The following is a 15,340-nucleotide window of genomic DNA, read 5'->3' on the forward strand; positions in this document are numbered from 1 at the left end:
AGAAAGGTAAAAGCCCATGGAATGCAGGGAAATGTGGTGAATTGGATCCAAAATTGGCTCAGTAACAGGAAGCAAAGAGTAAAAGTCGATGGATGTCTTTGCGAATGGAAATCCGTTTCCAGTGGTGTGCCACAGGGCTCAGTGGGTCCCTTGCTGTTTGTGGTATATATTAATGATATGGACTGGAATGTAGGGGGCATGATTGGCAAATTTGCAGACGACACAAAAATTGGCCGTGTAGTTGATAGTGAGGAGGATAGCTGTAGACTCCAAGAAGATATCAATGGGTTGGTGGAGTGGGCAGAAAAGTGGCAAATGGAATTCAACCCAGAGAAATGTGAGGTAATGCACTTGGGGAGGGCAAACAGTAAAAGGGAATACACAGTAAACGGGAAAATATTGAGAGGGGTAGAGGAAGTGAGAGACCTTGGAGTGCATGTGCACAGGTCCCTGAAGGTGGCAGTACAGGTAGATAAGGTTGTGAAGAAGGCATACGGAATGCTCTCCGTTATTAGCCGAGGTATAGAATACAAAAGCAGGGATGTAATGATGGGACTGTATAAAACGCTGGTAAGGCCACAGCTGGAATATTGTGCGCAGTTCTGGTCACCACATTACAGGAAGGACGTAATTGCTCTGGAGAGAGTGCAGAGAAGATTTACAAGAATGTTGCCAGGGCTTGAAAATTGCAGTTATGAGGAGACTGGATAGGCTGGGGTTGTTTTCCTTGGAGCAGAGGAGGCTGAGGGGTGACTTGATTGAGGTGTACAAAATTATGAGGGGCCCAGGTAGAGTAGACAGGAAGTACCTGTTTCCCCTAGCGGAGAGTTCAAGAACTAGAGGACATAGATTTAAGCTGATTGGCAGAAGGATTCAAGGGGACATGAGGAAAAGCTTTTTTACCCAGAGGGTGGTGGGTGTATGGAATTCACTGCCCGAATTGGTGGTAGAGGCAGGGGCCCTCAACTCTTTTAAAAAGTACCTGGACCTGCACCTAAAGTGCTGTAAGCTGCAGGGCTACGGACCGGGTGCTGGAAGGTGGGATTAGAATGGGCACCTGGTTGTTTTGAGCCGGTACGGACATGATGGGCCGAATGGCCCCCTTTTGTGCTGTATCCTTTCTATGGTTCTAATGGAATATCACTGATGGTCTACCGGGAGAAGTATCTGGGCTGCACTTTGGGAAAGAGAGAAAAAAAAATTAGGGCATTTTTGGAAGGGGGAATCACTTATTTATTAAACCATCTCTTATACAGCTCCTTTAACGTTGTAAAATGTGCCAAGGCACTTCACAGCAGCGTAATCAAACAAAACTTGACACCGAGCCGCATAAGGAGATATTAGGAGAGGTACTTGGTCAAAGAGGTAGATTTTTAGAAGTGTCTCAGAGGGGGGGGGGGGGGGGAGAGAGAGGTGGAGAGGTTTAGGGGGGGAATTCCAGAGCTTAGGGCCCACGCAGCTGTGGTGTAAGGCTGCTACTTCTGCAGACCTGCTCAAAAACACAGAGTGTTTGAGTATCGGGGCAGTGGAGGGCACCCCAGGTCACGCACCACCTCAATAAGTACAGCAGAGGCCTCGATTCACCCAGTCATTGCCCCCCAGGCTGTCAGCGGTGGCTCATTCTGCTGTTCCCCAATTCAGTTATTTAAATTATTCTCACAAGATTTTCTTCCTTGCTCTCCTGAAGGGCACTGGGTGACTCGAGGTCTTGTTCATAGATGTTGATGTGCCCGTGTCCTCAGCTGCCTCCACTGCCCCAATCCTCAAGCAATCTGCTATTCTAAGCAGATTTGAAGGCCCTCCCGGCCATTTTATCTCATCCACCCAGACCAACTTCTTATCATCAATCATCTTCCCGGTGCAGAATTCCGATGCTGCTTAAATCAATTCAGCATCCTGGCCTTAACCCTATTCCTGACAATCTGTTTGATGCACTGATTCTTGCTGGGGTAAAATTCCAGAGACATGGACAGCGCTCTCTAGCACCTTAAGTACAAGCTTAGTGAGTGTTGGCAGGCAACTAAACTGTGCACTTTCCAGCAGGGAGACTCTGCATGGCAATCAAGAGCTGAACCCTATCTGCTTTTCCCCTCCCTCGCCCAGAGGTGTCTAGGCCTGTTGTAGTGGCCCTACCACTGCCCCAGCTGGGATCAGCTAACCCAAAACACAGAACAGGAATCAAACTTTGGACCTTCCTGTTCTGCATGACGGTATCACACCACATGGTGTACTCACCCACTGAGCCATCAGAGAGCTTACGATGACTGGTTGAATGCCTAGCACAATTGTCTGTGATTCTTACTGAAGTGAATGCCCCATTTGTCTAGTTTCTGGGAATGATAAGAGTTAACAAGACAAGACAAAGATGCATGCAACTGACAGACATGTGAGAGCACCTGACACCTCAAGGTCCGTACAAAACTACATTTACAAGGGAACAGCTGAGAATTTTCTTGCACAACATCTGTTATAACTAGTACTTTTCTAACACCTAAATGGTTGGGTGAGTAGCTTGTTACCACATCAACACAAGCTCTCTCAATGGCCTAATGTAAAGGTACTGCCCGCTGTATTACTGAGCCATACAGACCAGAAGGTCAATGGTGAAGTAAGGTGGGAGGAAGCTCGTGTGGAGCATAAACACCAGCATAGACCAGTTGGGCTGAATGGCCTGTTTCCGTGCTGTACTCTGTGTAATTCTATGTTTGATCCCTGGTCTGCGTTGAGTGACCTGATCCTATCCAGGGTGACAGCAGCTGCCACCCTCACTCAACGCAGACCAGGGATCAAACATAGAATTTTGCATAAATGTCCATGGGGTAGGGAGATGGGGGGGGGTGGGGGTGGGGGTGGGGTGAAATCGGGCTTCCCGTCCCTGATCGTTACCCAGTGACTCTTGCTGGGAACAGTACACAAGGACAGGCTCGGCTGTGATTCACACTCAAATATCCTGTTGATACTCACTCTTTGGCTCATGCATGAAGAATGGCCACTTTGGTGAGGTACGTGAGAGTGGCTGAGGGCTGTGAAATATCAGCATCAGCAAGGGTCGATGCCTTCAGGGGAGAGCAGGAAATTGGGAGAAAAGAAGGTAAAATGTTAGGAAAGAAATGTCAACATGTGGTGCCTTTAAATGGTTGGGTCTGGGTATTTTTTTTTTATTCGTTCATGGGATGGGCCACATTTATTGCCCATCCCTAATTGCCCTTGAGAAGGTGGTGGTGAGCCGCCTTCTTGAACCGCTGCAGTCCATGTGGTGACGGTTCTCCCACAGTGCTGTTAGGTCAGGAGTTCCAGGATTTTGACCCATCGACGATGAAGGAACGGCGATATATTTCCAAGTCGGGATGGTGTGTGACTTGGAGGGGAACGTGCCGGTGGTGTTGTTCCCATGTGTCTGCTGCCCTTGTCCTTCTAGGTGGTAGAGGTCGCAGGTTTGGGAGGTGCTGTCAAAGAAACCTTGGCGAGTTGCTGCGGTGCTCACTTCTTGTGAGGGGGTGTTGTGTGCATAAGTCAGGAGTGTGATGGAATACTCTCCACTTGCCTGGATGAGTGCAGCTCCAACGACACTCAAGAAGCTCGACACCATCCAAGATAAAGCAGCCCGCTTGATTGGCACCCCATCCACCACCTTAAACATTCACTCCCTTCACCATCGGCGCACTGTGGCTGCAGTGTGTACCATCCACAGGATGCACTGCAGCAACTCGCCAAGGCTTCTTTGACAGCACCTCCCAAACCCGCGACCTCTACCACCTAGAAAGACATGAGCAGCAGGCACATGGGAACACCACCGGCACGTTCCCCTCCAAGTCACACACCATCCCGACTTGGAAATATATCACCGTTCCTTCATTGTCGCTGGGTCAAAATCCTGGAACTCCCTTCCTAACAGCACTGTGGGAGAACCTTCACCACACGGACAGCAGCGGTTCAAGAAGGCGGCTCACCACCACCTTCTCAAGGGCAATTAGGGATGGGCAATAAATGCTGGCCTTGCCAGCGACGCCCACATCCCATGAACGAATACAAAAAAAAAGTACCCAAAACCAACCATTTTTTTTCAATGGTGGCCCAGTCACTGTGATAAGGGAGTGCTGAGTGGAGCCAGGCAACCCAATCACACAAACTGCCACACTGTTTTCCATTATTAAAATTACCAGTAGCCATGGATGAAACCCTACCGTCCAGTTCAAAAACCGGACACGTCACCTTATAAGAGATAGACAGGTGTGAGTTAAAGGCTGGAATTTAATCGAGGGGTTCAGGGGATTTATATATAGAATAACAGATACCCGGGAGCGAGTTACAGGCTGGAATCTAATCAAGGGGTTTGGGGGGGTTTATATATAGAATAACAGATACCCGGGAGTGAGTTACAGGCTGGAATCTAATCGAGGGATTGGGTTTTTTTTCTAGAATAATGGATACTTGGAAATGAGTTACAGACTGGAGTGTGATTGAGGGGGTTTGGATTCTGGTGTGAGATACTGGAGGGTGACCAATGCCAGTGAGACATGAATTTCAGCAAAGACTCAGTACTTTCAGGATAGGAGGGAGGGAAAAAAATTCACAGTGATGGTTTTATTACACTTTGAGTGGCAGTGACTTCGACATTGGATAATAAACTATTCATTGCTCGATTGCGTTAGGTATTCTAACAAGCTGCGTCATCATGGTATTATTCTGTCTTTCAGAGGTATCTCCTACTACGGCAGGAGTTATTGGGGCCACAGTGCTCACTGTGTCGGCCGTACTGACTGCGTTTGTCTGGGCATGTTGCCACCGGCGATCAGTGAACGCTGCCAAGAACCCCCCCTATAAGTTTGTGCACATGCTAAAGGGGATCAGCATCTACCCGGAGACCTTCAGCAACCGCAAGAAGGTCAATCGGATCCGGCGCGAGAAGGATTGTCCGAGTGGCAACCACCAACTTATAAAACCGGAGGAGAATGGCTTCTTCAGTCTGGACAAAGCGGAGAGTGGACCCCGGTCAGTGCCATTTATTGACGAGCTGCATTTAACGACAGACTATGAAGAGAGCCCCGACACAGGATCTCCAAAAGACAGCGCTAGCTTCTCAAACAGCAAAACGCCAACGCCATCATCGCCCGAGGTGGACATCAAGTTGGGCACTCTAAGCTTCTCTGTGGACTATAACTTCCCAAAGAAGGCGCTGGTGGTGATGATTCAAGAAGCCCACAGTCTCCCCGTGATGGACGAGACCACCCAGACCTCTGACCCCTACATTAAGATGACCATCCTCCCCGAAAAGAAGCACAGGGTAAAGACCCGGGTCCTGAGGAAGACCCTCGACCCACTTTTCGACGAGACCTTCACCTTCTACGGGATCCCCTACAATCAGCTTCAGGAACTGGTTCTGCACTTCCTCATCCTCAGCTTCGACCGGTTCTCCCGGGACGATGTGATCGGGGAGGTGATGGTACCACTGGCGGGAATCGATCCCGGTAGCGGAAAGGTTCAGCTCACACAAGAAATATTAAAGAGGAACATACAGGTAACTGAACAAACCAGCCAAGCACACTTGCGGACAAATCCCCCACTGGCTCAGTTGCTAGAGAACTGACCAATGTCACACTGAGCCATACAGATCAGGAAAGTTCCAGCACTAATTCCCCAGTCTGTGCTGATAATCTCAGCTGAAGTGGTGGTTGGAGAACTACAAATGGCCTTAGTGGCTCTGGGCTGGAAGCGGGTAACTGATTGCACTCCTCACTAATATCCAGTGATGCTTCCTGGAAAAAATACGTTTGGATGTTGAACAAGGGCAGGATTGGGCTGTCCCCTCCCTGGTCAAAAACTCTGGCAAAAATTTCCCGTCTAGGTTCCCACATTCAGAGTAGTTATTTCCCTGTGGAACCGTATCCCAGTGAGAGTCAACACCAGTGAGTGAATTAAACCAGAAGATCGTGGGTTAGTCTCAAGCTCCATTACTCCAGCCACTCACCTTAGTTACTCCGCTCTTCCTCTATACATCAAGGTGAAAGATAGAGCACTTTTCCACTTTGGGACCCCAAGACACTCCCAGGGCAGGTACAGCACAGGTTAGATATACAGTAAAGCTCCCTCTACCCTGTCCCATCAAACACTCCCAGGGCAGGTACAGCACGGGTTAGATACAGAGTAAAGCTCCCTCTACACTGTCCCATCAAACACTCCCAGGGCAGGTACAGCACGGGTTAGATACAGAGTAAAGCTCCCTCTACACTGTCCCATCAAACACTCCCAGGGCAGGTACAGCACGGGTTAGATACAGAGTAAAGCTCCCTCTAGACTGTCCCATCAAACACTCCCAGGGCAGGTACAGCACAGGTTAGATACAGAGTAAAGCTCCCTCTTCACTGTCCCATCAAACACTCCCAGGGCAGGTACAGCACGGGTTAGATACAGAGTAAAGCTCCCTCTACACTGTCCCATCAAACACTCTCAGGGCAGGTACAGCACGGGTTAGATACAGAGTAAAGCTCCCTCTACACAGTCTTGTTACTACAGCATAGGTGAGATGAAGCATCAAGTTGCTGCTACACTGCCTGTCAACATCTCTCAATTCTAACACTAATGAGGGTCTCTGCTGCCCCACCCTGACATTTTCATTTCTTTCATCAGTCTCCTGATAACCCTCCAGTTTGAGATTGCATAGTAGTGACAGTGAGGTGCAGCTTCTCTGAGAATGAAGTGAACGTGCATGAGCTCTCTGTACATTAACACAGATAGAAAGATATGTGTGTGTGTGAGACTGAGAAAGGGAGATGGAGATAGAGATAGAGCAGGGTGGTATGATGAGAGAGAGATGTGATTAAAGGAGATGGAGAGAGGGGGAGAAGATGGAGGGAGAGCGAGGAAGAAAGGGAGATAATGAGAGAGATAGACAAAGAGAAAGAGAGAGGGAGATAGGCAGAGGGAAAGAGCGAGGGAACGGGAGACAGAAACAGAAAAAGAAAGACACACAAATGAACATCCATTGAGATGCAGTGGGGGAAGACAGATAGAAAGAGTGTTGTGTGGGAGAGATGTGTATGAATTAACACTAGGTTCCCACACATTGTCGGACAGTAACTCCTTCAAAGATTCATTCACTTTTTTTTAATAATGTAAAATAGATAAATCAGTAAATGAAACATTAAGCCGCGCACTGGCACACACCAGTTAGGACGATGAGAACAGAACAGGCAATGTTTGTTTTGGAGCAGATGCTATGGGGCCATGCACCCTCTTTTCTCTGAGTTTTCACAAGCTTCCCCTGCCTCCTCACAGGCCATACACCTCCTGCAGGGTCAGCGAGTATGGGTGCCCTATTCTGAATTGGCCCGGATGTCAGACTTGGCCAACTGCCAGGAGCCGTATGCAAGTGGCCCACAGACATTCCTAATCTGATTTTTTTTTCTGCCACTAAAGCCTCCCCTCAGGGCTCTCCGTGCACAGTGCTGCTGTGATACGGAAACCAGTCGAGTGCGGATTGAAGCTGACACATGGCACATTACTGCTCCACCAACGGCAGACAGATTTTTCTCAGATGGATGTTTCCTACTGGGAATGTTTGGGTGGTGAAACTGGAAGGCAGCTGGAGGTTAAAAGTTCAGTCACTGGACTCTGAAAGGCCTGGGTTTGATAGTTGGACTTGTTGAGATAGTTGATGTTAACTGGGTGCTGGTTAGGAGTGCTACAGTAGGCTTCAGTAGACCTGGGCTAGGGAGGGGAAAAATCAGCCAGGGTTCCCACTCCCAATCACTAACCAGTGACCTCCCACATGTGGTGTGTGTGTGTGTGTGTGGGGGGGCATTGGGGGAGGACAGGAGCGAGCTTGGTTTTAATACCCCCACAACTGAATATCTTGCTGACATTCAGTGTGCAGGCTCACTCGTGAATGATAGCCACTTGAGGCATGGTACCAGAGGGCAAGCAAGGACCGTACAGCACCACGAGTGAGTGCTTGCAGGAGAGGACTATTGGAAAGCAAAATAAAGTATCTGTAAGCGAAGGTAGAAGAAACTTGTAATGACCTCGAGGGCATTTGCTTAAAGGAGAATGATGTCACTGGGCACGGTTGCATGGGAACAGTAGCCAGGTACTCATAATATTCAGGAGGAAACGAGTTATCATGACAACCTAGGTAGCCTAACTTAATTGATCACTGAGTGTTTGGAATTTCCACAGTAATCAAGCAGAGGCAAGTAACACAATGAAAGGAGTGACTCAGCACCGAGGCTCTCTGCTAATTAAGTGATATCATACATAGATGTGCCCGCCCTAGGGGCAGGCTGGCAAGACTCGTTGTCAGCTCTACACACCAGGATTATCCCTGATCTTTTCCTCCTCTGTCCTCTCAGTGGCTCAGCAGGTAACACACTGCTTGTTATGGAATTGAGCCACGTGACTGGGTTTTCTTGATGGCATCTTTCCCGACTAATGAAACGCACTGCCTTTTCTCTTTCAGAAATGCGTCAGCAGAGGAGAGCTCCTGGTGTCACTCTGTTACCAGCCTGTTACTCATAGGATGACTGTAGTGGTGCTAAAAGCCAGACATTTACCCAAGATGGACATCACCGGTCTCTCAGGTAGCAGTTATTTACTCCAAGATATCACTGTCCAAACAGAGCTGTCTGTGGCCGTCAGGTATTGATAGGCTCCAACTGAGCCGGAATTTTGGAAATATTTTCTGCTGACATATCAATGCACGTGAACTGGTTCCAAACTTTATTGGGTGACTTGGTGGCTCAGTGGGTCAAACACTTGTCTTTCACCTTTGGTGGACCCAGAGTGATGGGATTAAGGCCCCCTCTCTTCGCTGGCTATCTGAAATGAGCGTGGGACCATCTCAAACCAGTTACCAGTGGGCATGGACTCACACCACAAAACCGTTCCCAAGCACAAGTTGCTGGTATCTGAGAGTGCGGTGAGCAGTGTCCTGTTTTTTTTATTATTTGTTGTGAACAACATTGGCAATGCAGTATTTATTGCCCATCCCTGGTTACCCTGAGGGTATTTAAGAATCAACCACTTAGTGTAGGACTGGAGTCACGTGTAGGCCAGACCGGGCAGGGGTGGCAGGTTCCTTTTCCCTGAGGGATATTAGTGAACCAGTTGTTTGTTTTTACAACAATCATGGTCATTTTCTGGTGCTAGCCCAACAAATTACCAGATGTATTGATTTCACGGCTTGCTATGGTGGGATTTCAACCTTGGAGTTGCTCATCCAGTGCCATAACCATTAGGCTACCATCCTGGTGATGAAGGAACTGGTGATTGAGAGTGAACAGGGTGGGAACAGATTCAATGGCAACTTTCAAAAAGGGAACTGGATAAATACTTGAAGGGGAAAAATTTGCAGGGCTTTGGGGAAAGAGCAGGGAAGTGGGACTAATTGGATAGCTCTTTCAAAGAGACGGCACATGCATGATGGGCCGAATGGCCTCCTTCTGTGCTGTATCATTCTATGATTCTATTGATAGAGCTAACATTTGTGTTTCTAACATCTTCAGGGATTCCTATTAATATCCATTTCTTTCGGCAGCACGTGGATTTGCTGGGTGCACATTAGGTGGAGGGAATCCTCTCTAGTGCATCGGAAACACAGGATCAGTGTTTGCGATCCTGATAGTGACTGACCAGGGCTGGTATTCTTGTGTTTTCAAGTTTCCATCAGGGCTCACCTGATAAATGCCTCTTCCAATGTGGTGATCAGCCTTACAGACCAGTGTTCCAGCTCTGATCTGTGTGGAGTCTGTTGGGATGCTAGAGTTGGCTTCAGTGCCTCTGATTTAGCAAAGGGGAAGAATATCAACCAGAGTTCCTGCTCCTGATTGTTGTCCAGTGACTCCTGCTGGAAAGTGGCTGTCAGGCAATGCCCACCACAGCTACATAGCATGCTGATGCTCATTTTCTGGTCTCAGAAATGAAGGATGGCCACTTCAGAGGGTTGTATCCTGTAGAACCAAAATTCAAAAGGCATCAGTGCCTTCAGAAGAGATGAAGGGGACATTAGAGGGAAAAAATTGTTAAGATATAAATCACTGGTTAGGCCTCAGCTGGAGTACTGTGTCCAATTCTGGGCACCACACTTTAGGAAGGATGTCATGGAGAGGGTGCAGAGGAGATTTACCAGAATGATACCAAGGATGGGGGACTTCAGTTATGCGGAGAGACTGGAGAAGTTAGTTTTGTTCTCCTTAGAACAGAGAAGGTTATGGGGAGATTTAATTGAGGTGTTCAAAACTATGAAGGGTTTAGATAGGGAGAAACTGTTTCCACTGGCAGGAGGGTCGGCAGCCAGAGGAAACAGATTTAAGATAATTAGCGAAAGAACCAGAGGGGAGATGAGAATTTTTTTTTTACGCAGCGTGTTGTTACCATCTGGAATGCATTGCCTGAAATGATGGTGGAAGCAGATTCAATAATAACTTTCAAAAGAGAATTGGATAAATACTTGAAAAGGAAAAATTTACAGGGCTGTGGAGAAAGCGCAGGGGGGAGTGGGACTAATTGGATGGCCCTTTCATAGAGGCGGCACAGGCACAATGGGGCGAATGGCCTCCTTCTGTGCTATATGATTCTATGAATTGAAGCAGATGGAGGAAGAGCCTTCTGGTGTCGGATAAGGACTAAAATCCCTGGAAAGATTTTGTGCAACTTTTGTTCCTCGTTTCTCTTTTCGCAGACCCGTACGTCAAGGTGAACGTGTTTTACGGAAGAAAGCGGGTTGCCAAGAAGAAGACGCACGTCAAGAAGTGCACGTTAAACCCGGTCTTCAACGAGTCCTTCGTCTTTGACATCGGGGCTGAAACCCTGGGGGACATCAGCATCGAATTCCTGGTCATCGACTTCGACAGGACGACCAAAAATGAGGTGGTGGGCTGCTTGGTGCTGGGGGCTCACAGCGCCAGCATCAGCGGCATCGAGCACTGGCGGGAGATTTGCGAAACTCCGCGAAGGCAGGTCGCGAAGTGGCACACGCTGAACGAGTATTAGGTGCCATGAGAGGGGGAAAAAAAAAACAGGAGCTGAAAAAAAAAAGCCTAGGGACTTAATCTAACAGGAACTTGGATTTAGCGATAGCAGAAAAATTACGTCAGAAAACTGCAAAAAAAAAGAAAAAAATTCTCGTTGGTTGGTAGTGCGATGTGGTGTAACAGGGCACTGACCCACACACATTCCGAGTGCAGAATGTTTGACTCTTATCTATTCTACAAACCACCTGACTTATTTGCATGCCTGATAACTGCATATATCTTATTTGCATATATTTTTAGTGGGAAACGTTCTCCAGTCTTCATGTCATAACCTCATTCTTTTATTCATTTCCATTTTTGTTCTAAGGGGCGACTGGGTGGTTCAGTGCTTAGACACTGGCCTTTGATTTAAGACAGTGGTTTTGACACTGGGAACTGGGTTCAAATCCAGCCCATATTGATGGGAGTAAAAATCTCCCCCCGTCCACCAGCTGTAAGTGACCTACATAACAGGAGTTTGGGGATGTCTTGTTCTAGTAGATCATGGCACAAAACTACCCTAAATTGAGAACGCAATTGTCAATCTCACTCAGAGGTGGCCGGTGTGGGGGTTAGAAGAATGTCACATTGGTGCACGTGTGAGGGTCCTCTTTTGGGGCTGAGGCACACTACTGGGGGCAGTGTAGAGGCAGCTTCACTCTGCATCTGTTCTGTCAGACCTGGGAGCGCTTGGTGCATGAAATGGAGAGTGTTCAGTTCCCCAGCGCCAACTTTCCTTAGCTCGTTGAGCAAAATGTTAGATTAATTACAGCATTGCGCCTTGGGACCGAGATCAAAAGCCAAGCAGCCACAAGTACAGTGGAACCTTATGCAGGTCAGGTTTGATGGCACCTCTCACTTTCTCACCTACTCATGTCGATTTTGTCCCTTTTCAGGGTGGGCAGGTTTCATTTATTTGTTTTCTTGTTCCCAGGCAGTTGACTCATTCACCAGCAGTGTTTCCAGACACCTTGACCTTGCAGCCAAGATCGGTTCCTCTAACAGCCCTCGAGGGGAAACCTTGGGGCGTGTGAGCTTTCAAAAAGAAATTTAAAGATTTTTTTTAAAATCGATTTTTCCTCTTCGCAAACTAAATGGCAGCGTGAACAGTTCCAACTTTCACAGTCCTGTTAAGTCGGTGAGTTAGGTTTTCAGTGATAAAAACCAGCCCAGGATCAATGAAGCAGCATCATCATTTTTCCATACTTTTCATCTTCTACAATTCAACAGTCACTCCCTCGGGTCTGAAATCTAAAGCCCCATCTCTTGTGATGATCCCTTTTCACCTGGGGTTTATCTACGGAGAAAGAGAGGGCTGGCCTGTAAACATGGTGACGCATGATAAGAGTGGTACAAAGGTCCCTCTTCCCATGGGCACTGACTCATCCTCAGGTTGCACCCACCAGGATGTTATGTTCAGTGCTTGTACACTGGACACTGCACTTCCAATACAAAGCCCAGAGGGCGACAAGCAGAAGTATTCTATACAACTCCAAAATAATTCCTTTTGTCTCGCTGTAACTGTACTGTAAAAAAAATTCCAAATATAACGTAGCTCTGTGCGGTAAAACATAGCTTAAAACCACAGTTAGCAGCAACATATCCAATGGGGCAGGCTTGATGGACCAGCTGGTCTTTTCCTGCCCGTCACTTCGTACGTTTATAAAGTGCAAAGCGATAATGAGCCCTTGGAACTTATGACATCGCAATAGCACGAGGGAACAAATGAAACAACTTTAAAACTTAAAGGGGAATGAATGTTTGGGTCAGGACATCTTTGTTCCAAATATCCCTGCTTTTACAGAAAGAAAAAGTAGTCTCAGCAGAATTTTGCTTTAGTAAAAACGTCAATATTTTTGGGGCCATTGAGGCCTTCGAATCAGGTGTCGCTCTCTTTGCCAGGCCGTTGTGGTGATATCATCAACAGGGAATGTCCCCGTGTCTCTTGGAGAAGCTCCAAAGCAACAAGTAGGGGGTGCGAACTAGGGGCCGGGCTGAGAGCTGCTATGGAGCTGCACGGCCCCAGGAAAACAAAAGGATGCCGCTTTGCCAGCCTGGTGGCACAGTATGGTGGGATTGGCCAACTCCAGAGAAACTGTCTGGCTGGTTTCAAGCTGCACATGCTGGAGTCACTTGGGACGTTCTATGTCAGTGACTTTACCCGAGTGCCCTAACGAGGGAGGCCTGACTCGAGCGTCTCAATGACTGCGAGTAAATTGCCATTTGAAAATAAAAATATTTTAAAATGGCCAACCGGAGTGCTGCAGTGGGTTCGACACTGGCCTTTCACCTCTGGGAGCTGAGTTTAAATGCAGCCAGACTGACAGAATGAAAGTTGGTTACAAGGTTCCTATGTCAAATGAGTTTGGACTGTATCAATGCGCCTAAAGCACAAAACAGCTCTAATTCAGCACTAACTAGCAATTTGATTTGGAAGTGTTTGATGGGATAGTGTAGAGGGAGCTTTACTCTGTGCCGACCCCTGCTTTACTTAACCTGGGAGTGCTCGATGCTGACAGTAGCTGCCTGGAATGGAAAGGGTTCCATTTCCTAGCAACATCATTCCTCACCCTGATGAGAACAAAAAGAAAAAAAAATCTGCTCAGGCTCTTATTTTCTTCTATAAAATGGGTGGTACATTTATCAAAAAATACTGCCTTAGACTTTCCTTCTCCTTTAAGGATTTTTAGGAACAGGTTAAGGTAATTAACCTCAAATAACTGAACCAACCTTTTCCCCATATCCCCCAACCCCACCTAGCCAATTTCTCACCATATCTCTCAACCCCTTTTTTCTCCAGAAATATATATTGTAACGGTAAAAGCAAAAATAAAAAAGAGCAGAGGAGTCCAGCATGGCAATATAATGAATTTGTAGACAAATTCTTTGTTCTGAAGTTGACTTGGACTGTTGGATACCCACATCCTTTCCAGACCCTCCCTCCATTACCTGCAGGCTCTGCCACATTCTGTTCTAGACCCTCCCTTCCATCACTCACAGTCACTGCTACAGCCGACCTTCGGTCCTCCCTCCATAACCTGCAGTCTGTTCACAGCTTGCCCCTTGGCCTCCCCCTACAGCCAGTCAAAATAATCACACAAAGCAAAAGAAAAATCCCAGTGGAACCACCATTCAGATGATTAGAGGAGTTGATAGGGTAGATAGAGAGAAACTGTGTCCTCTGGTGGGGGGAGTCCAGAACAAGGGGGCAGAACCTTAAAATTAGAGCCAGGCCGTTCAGGGGTGATGTCAGGAAGCATTTCTTCACACAAAGGGGAGTGGAAATCAGGAATTCTCCCCAAAAAAGTTGTTGAGGCCGGGGGTCAATTGAAAATTTCAAAATGAGATTGATAGATTTTTGATAGGCAAGGGTATTGAGGGTTACAGAACCAAGGCGGGTAGATGGAGTTAAGATACAGATCAGCCACGATCTGACTGAATGGCGGAACAGGCTTGAGGGGCTGAATGGCCTCCTCCTGTTCCATTAGATCGAGGGAGTGGAACGAAATGATGACCTTCTCATTCTCCAATGGTAACCGTCACAGAGAATCCGATTTAGTTAAGTAGCTGCCTTTCCTTGACTGCTGCAGTCCGACTGCATGGTAATCACTTTGCACAAACCCACTGTGTGACACAGTCGAGTTACTCTCTGCTATTTTGTACACTACACAAACTGCTCTGAATTAAGTTCCCCTCCCTTAACTAAACCAACACTTTATATATATATATATAATATATATATATATAGGTATCTGGTGGAACATCAGTGGCAATGCTCATGGTAAGCCAGAGGAGATGCTATGTTATAAGGACAGGAGCAACATACCATTAACACATGTTGTATTATTCTGCTGCTAAGGGGCAGCTGTGTGTAAACTGGCCTGTCCCTTTGAGGCCACCAGGTCTAGTTGCTGTAAGTAGGCACATCCTGAGTTTAATTAGTGGCTGATCACTCTTACGGACTGACTCCTGAGGTGTTAGAAGGTATTTTCTCTCTTGCTGGGGAAGCTTGTATATTGAAAATGATTGGCTTTCTTTTTGTACTTTTTACAAAAGTGTGTCACAGAGATTTGCATGTGTGATGAAGCAATACACCTAAAGTGTGACAGATATATCTCAAAACTATACACATATACACACACACAGGAGTGTTGTATAAAATGGACGGTATGATTTCTTAGTGGAATTCTTCCCATCACCTAGCCCCATTGTAACCTGGTCTGGTGTCGTAATATTGTAAAACACTCCCCCTATCTGTCATATGACATACAGCCACACAGTCAATCTCAACAGCTATAATGCCGGCAGTACTGGAATTCTTAAAATTGAACAGC

The 15,340-nt window shown here is 47.1% G+C and overlaps 1 protein-coding gene across 1 annotated transcript; it reads left to right on the forward strand.

Annotated features, from left to right (window-relative positions):
- Window positions 1-4,675: 4,675 nt before the first annotated feature.
- LOC137306673 (synaptotagmin-11-like) lies at window positions 4,676-10,986 on the forward strand. Its single transcript, XM_067976016.1, has 3 exons — window positions 4,676-5,518; window positions 8,456-8,576; window positions 10,676-10,986. The coding sequence occupies exons 1-3, from the start codon at window positions 4,676-4,678 to the stop codon at window positions 10,984-10,986; spliced, it is 1,275 nt and encodes a 424-aa protein (XP_067832117.1).
- The last annotated feature ends 4,354 nt before the right edge of the window (window positions 10,987-15,340 follow it).

Source organism: Heptranchias perlo, chromosome 44 (genome assembly GCF_035084215.1).
Source record: "Heptranchias perlo isolate sHepPer1 chromosome 44, sHepPer1.hap1, whole genome shotgun sequence".
Lineage (NCBI taxonomy): Eukaryota > Metazoa > Chordata > Chondrichthyes > Hexanchiformes > Hexanchidae > Heptranchias > Heptranchias perlo.

Coding starts and splice junctions, on each gene's coding strand:
- LOC137306673 (XM_067976016.1), top strand. CDS start 4,676: ATGGTATTATTCTGTCTTTCAGAGGTATCTCCTACTACGGCAGGAGTT. Junction 5,519..8,455: donor TATTAAAGAGGAACATACAG/GTAACTGAACAA, acceptor TTTCTCTTTCAG/AAATGCGTCAGCAGAGGAGA. Junction 8,577..10,675: donor GGACATCACCGGTCTCTCAG/GTAGCAGTTATT, acceptor CTCTTTTCGCAG/ACCCGTACGTCAAGGTGAAC.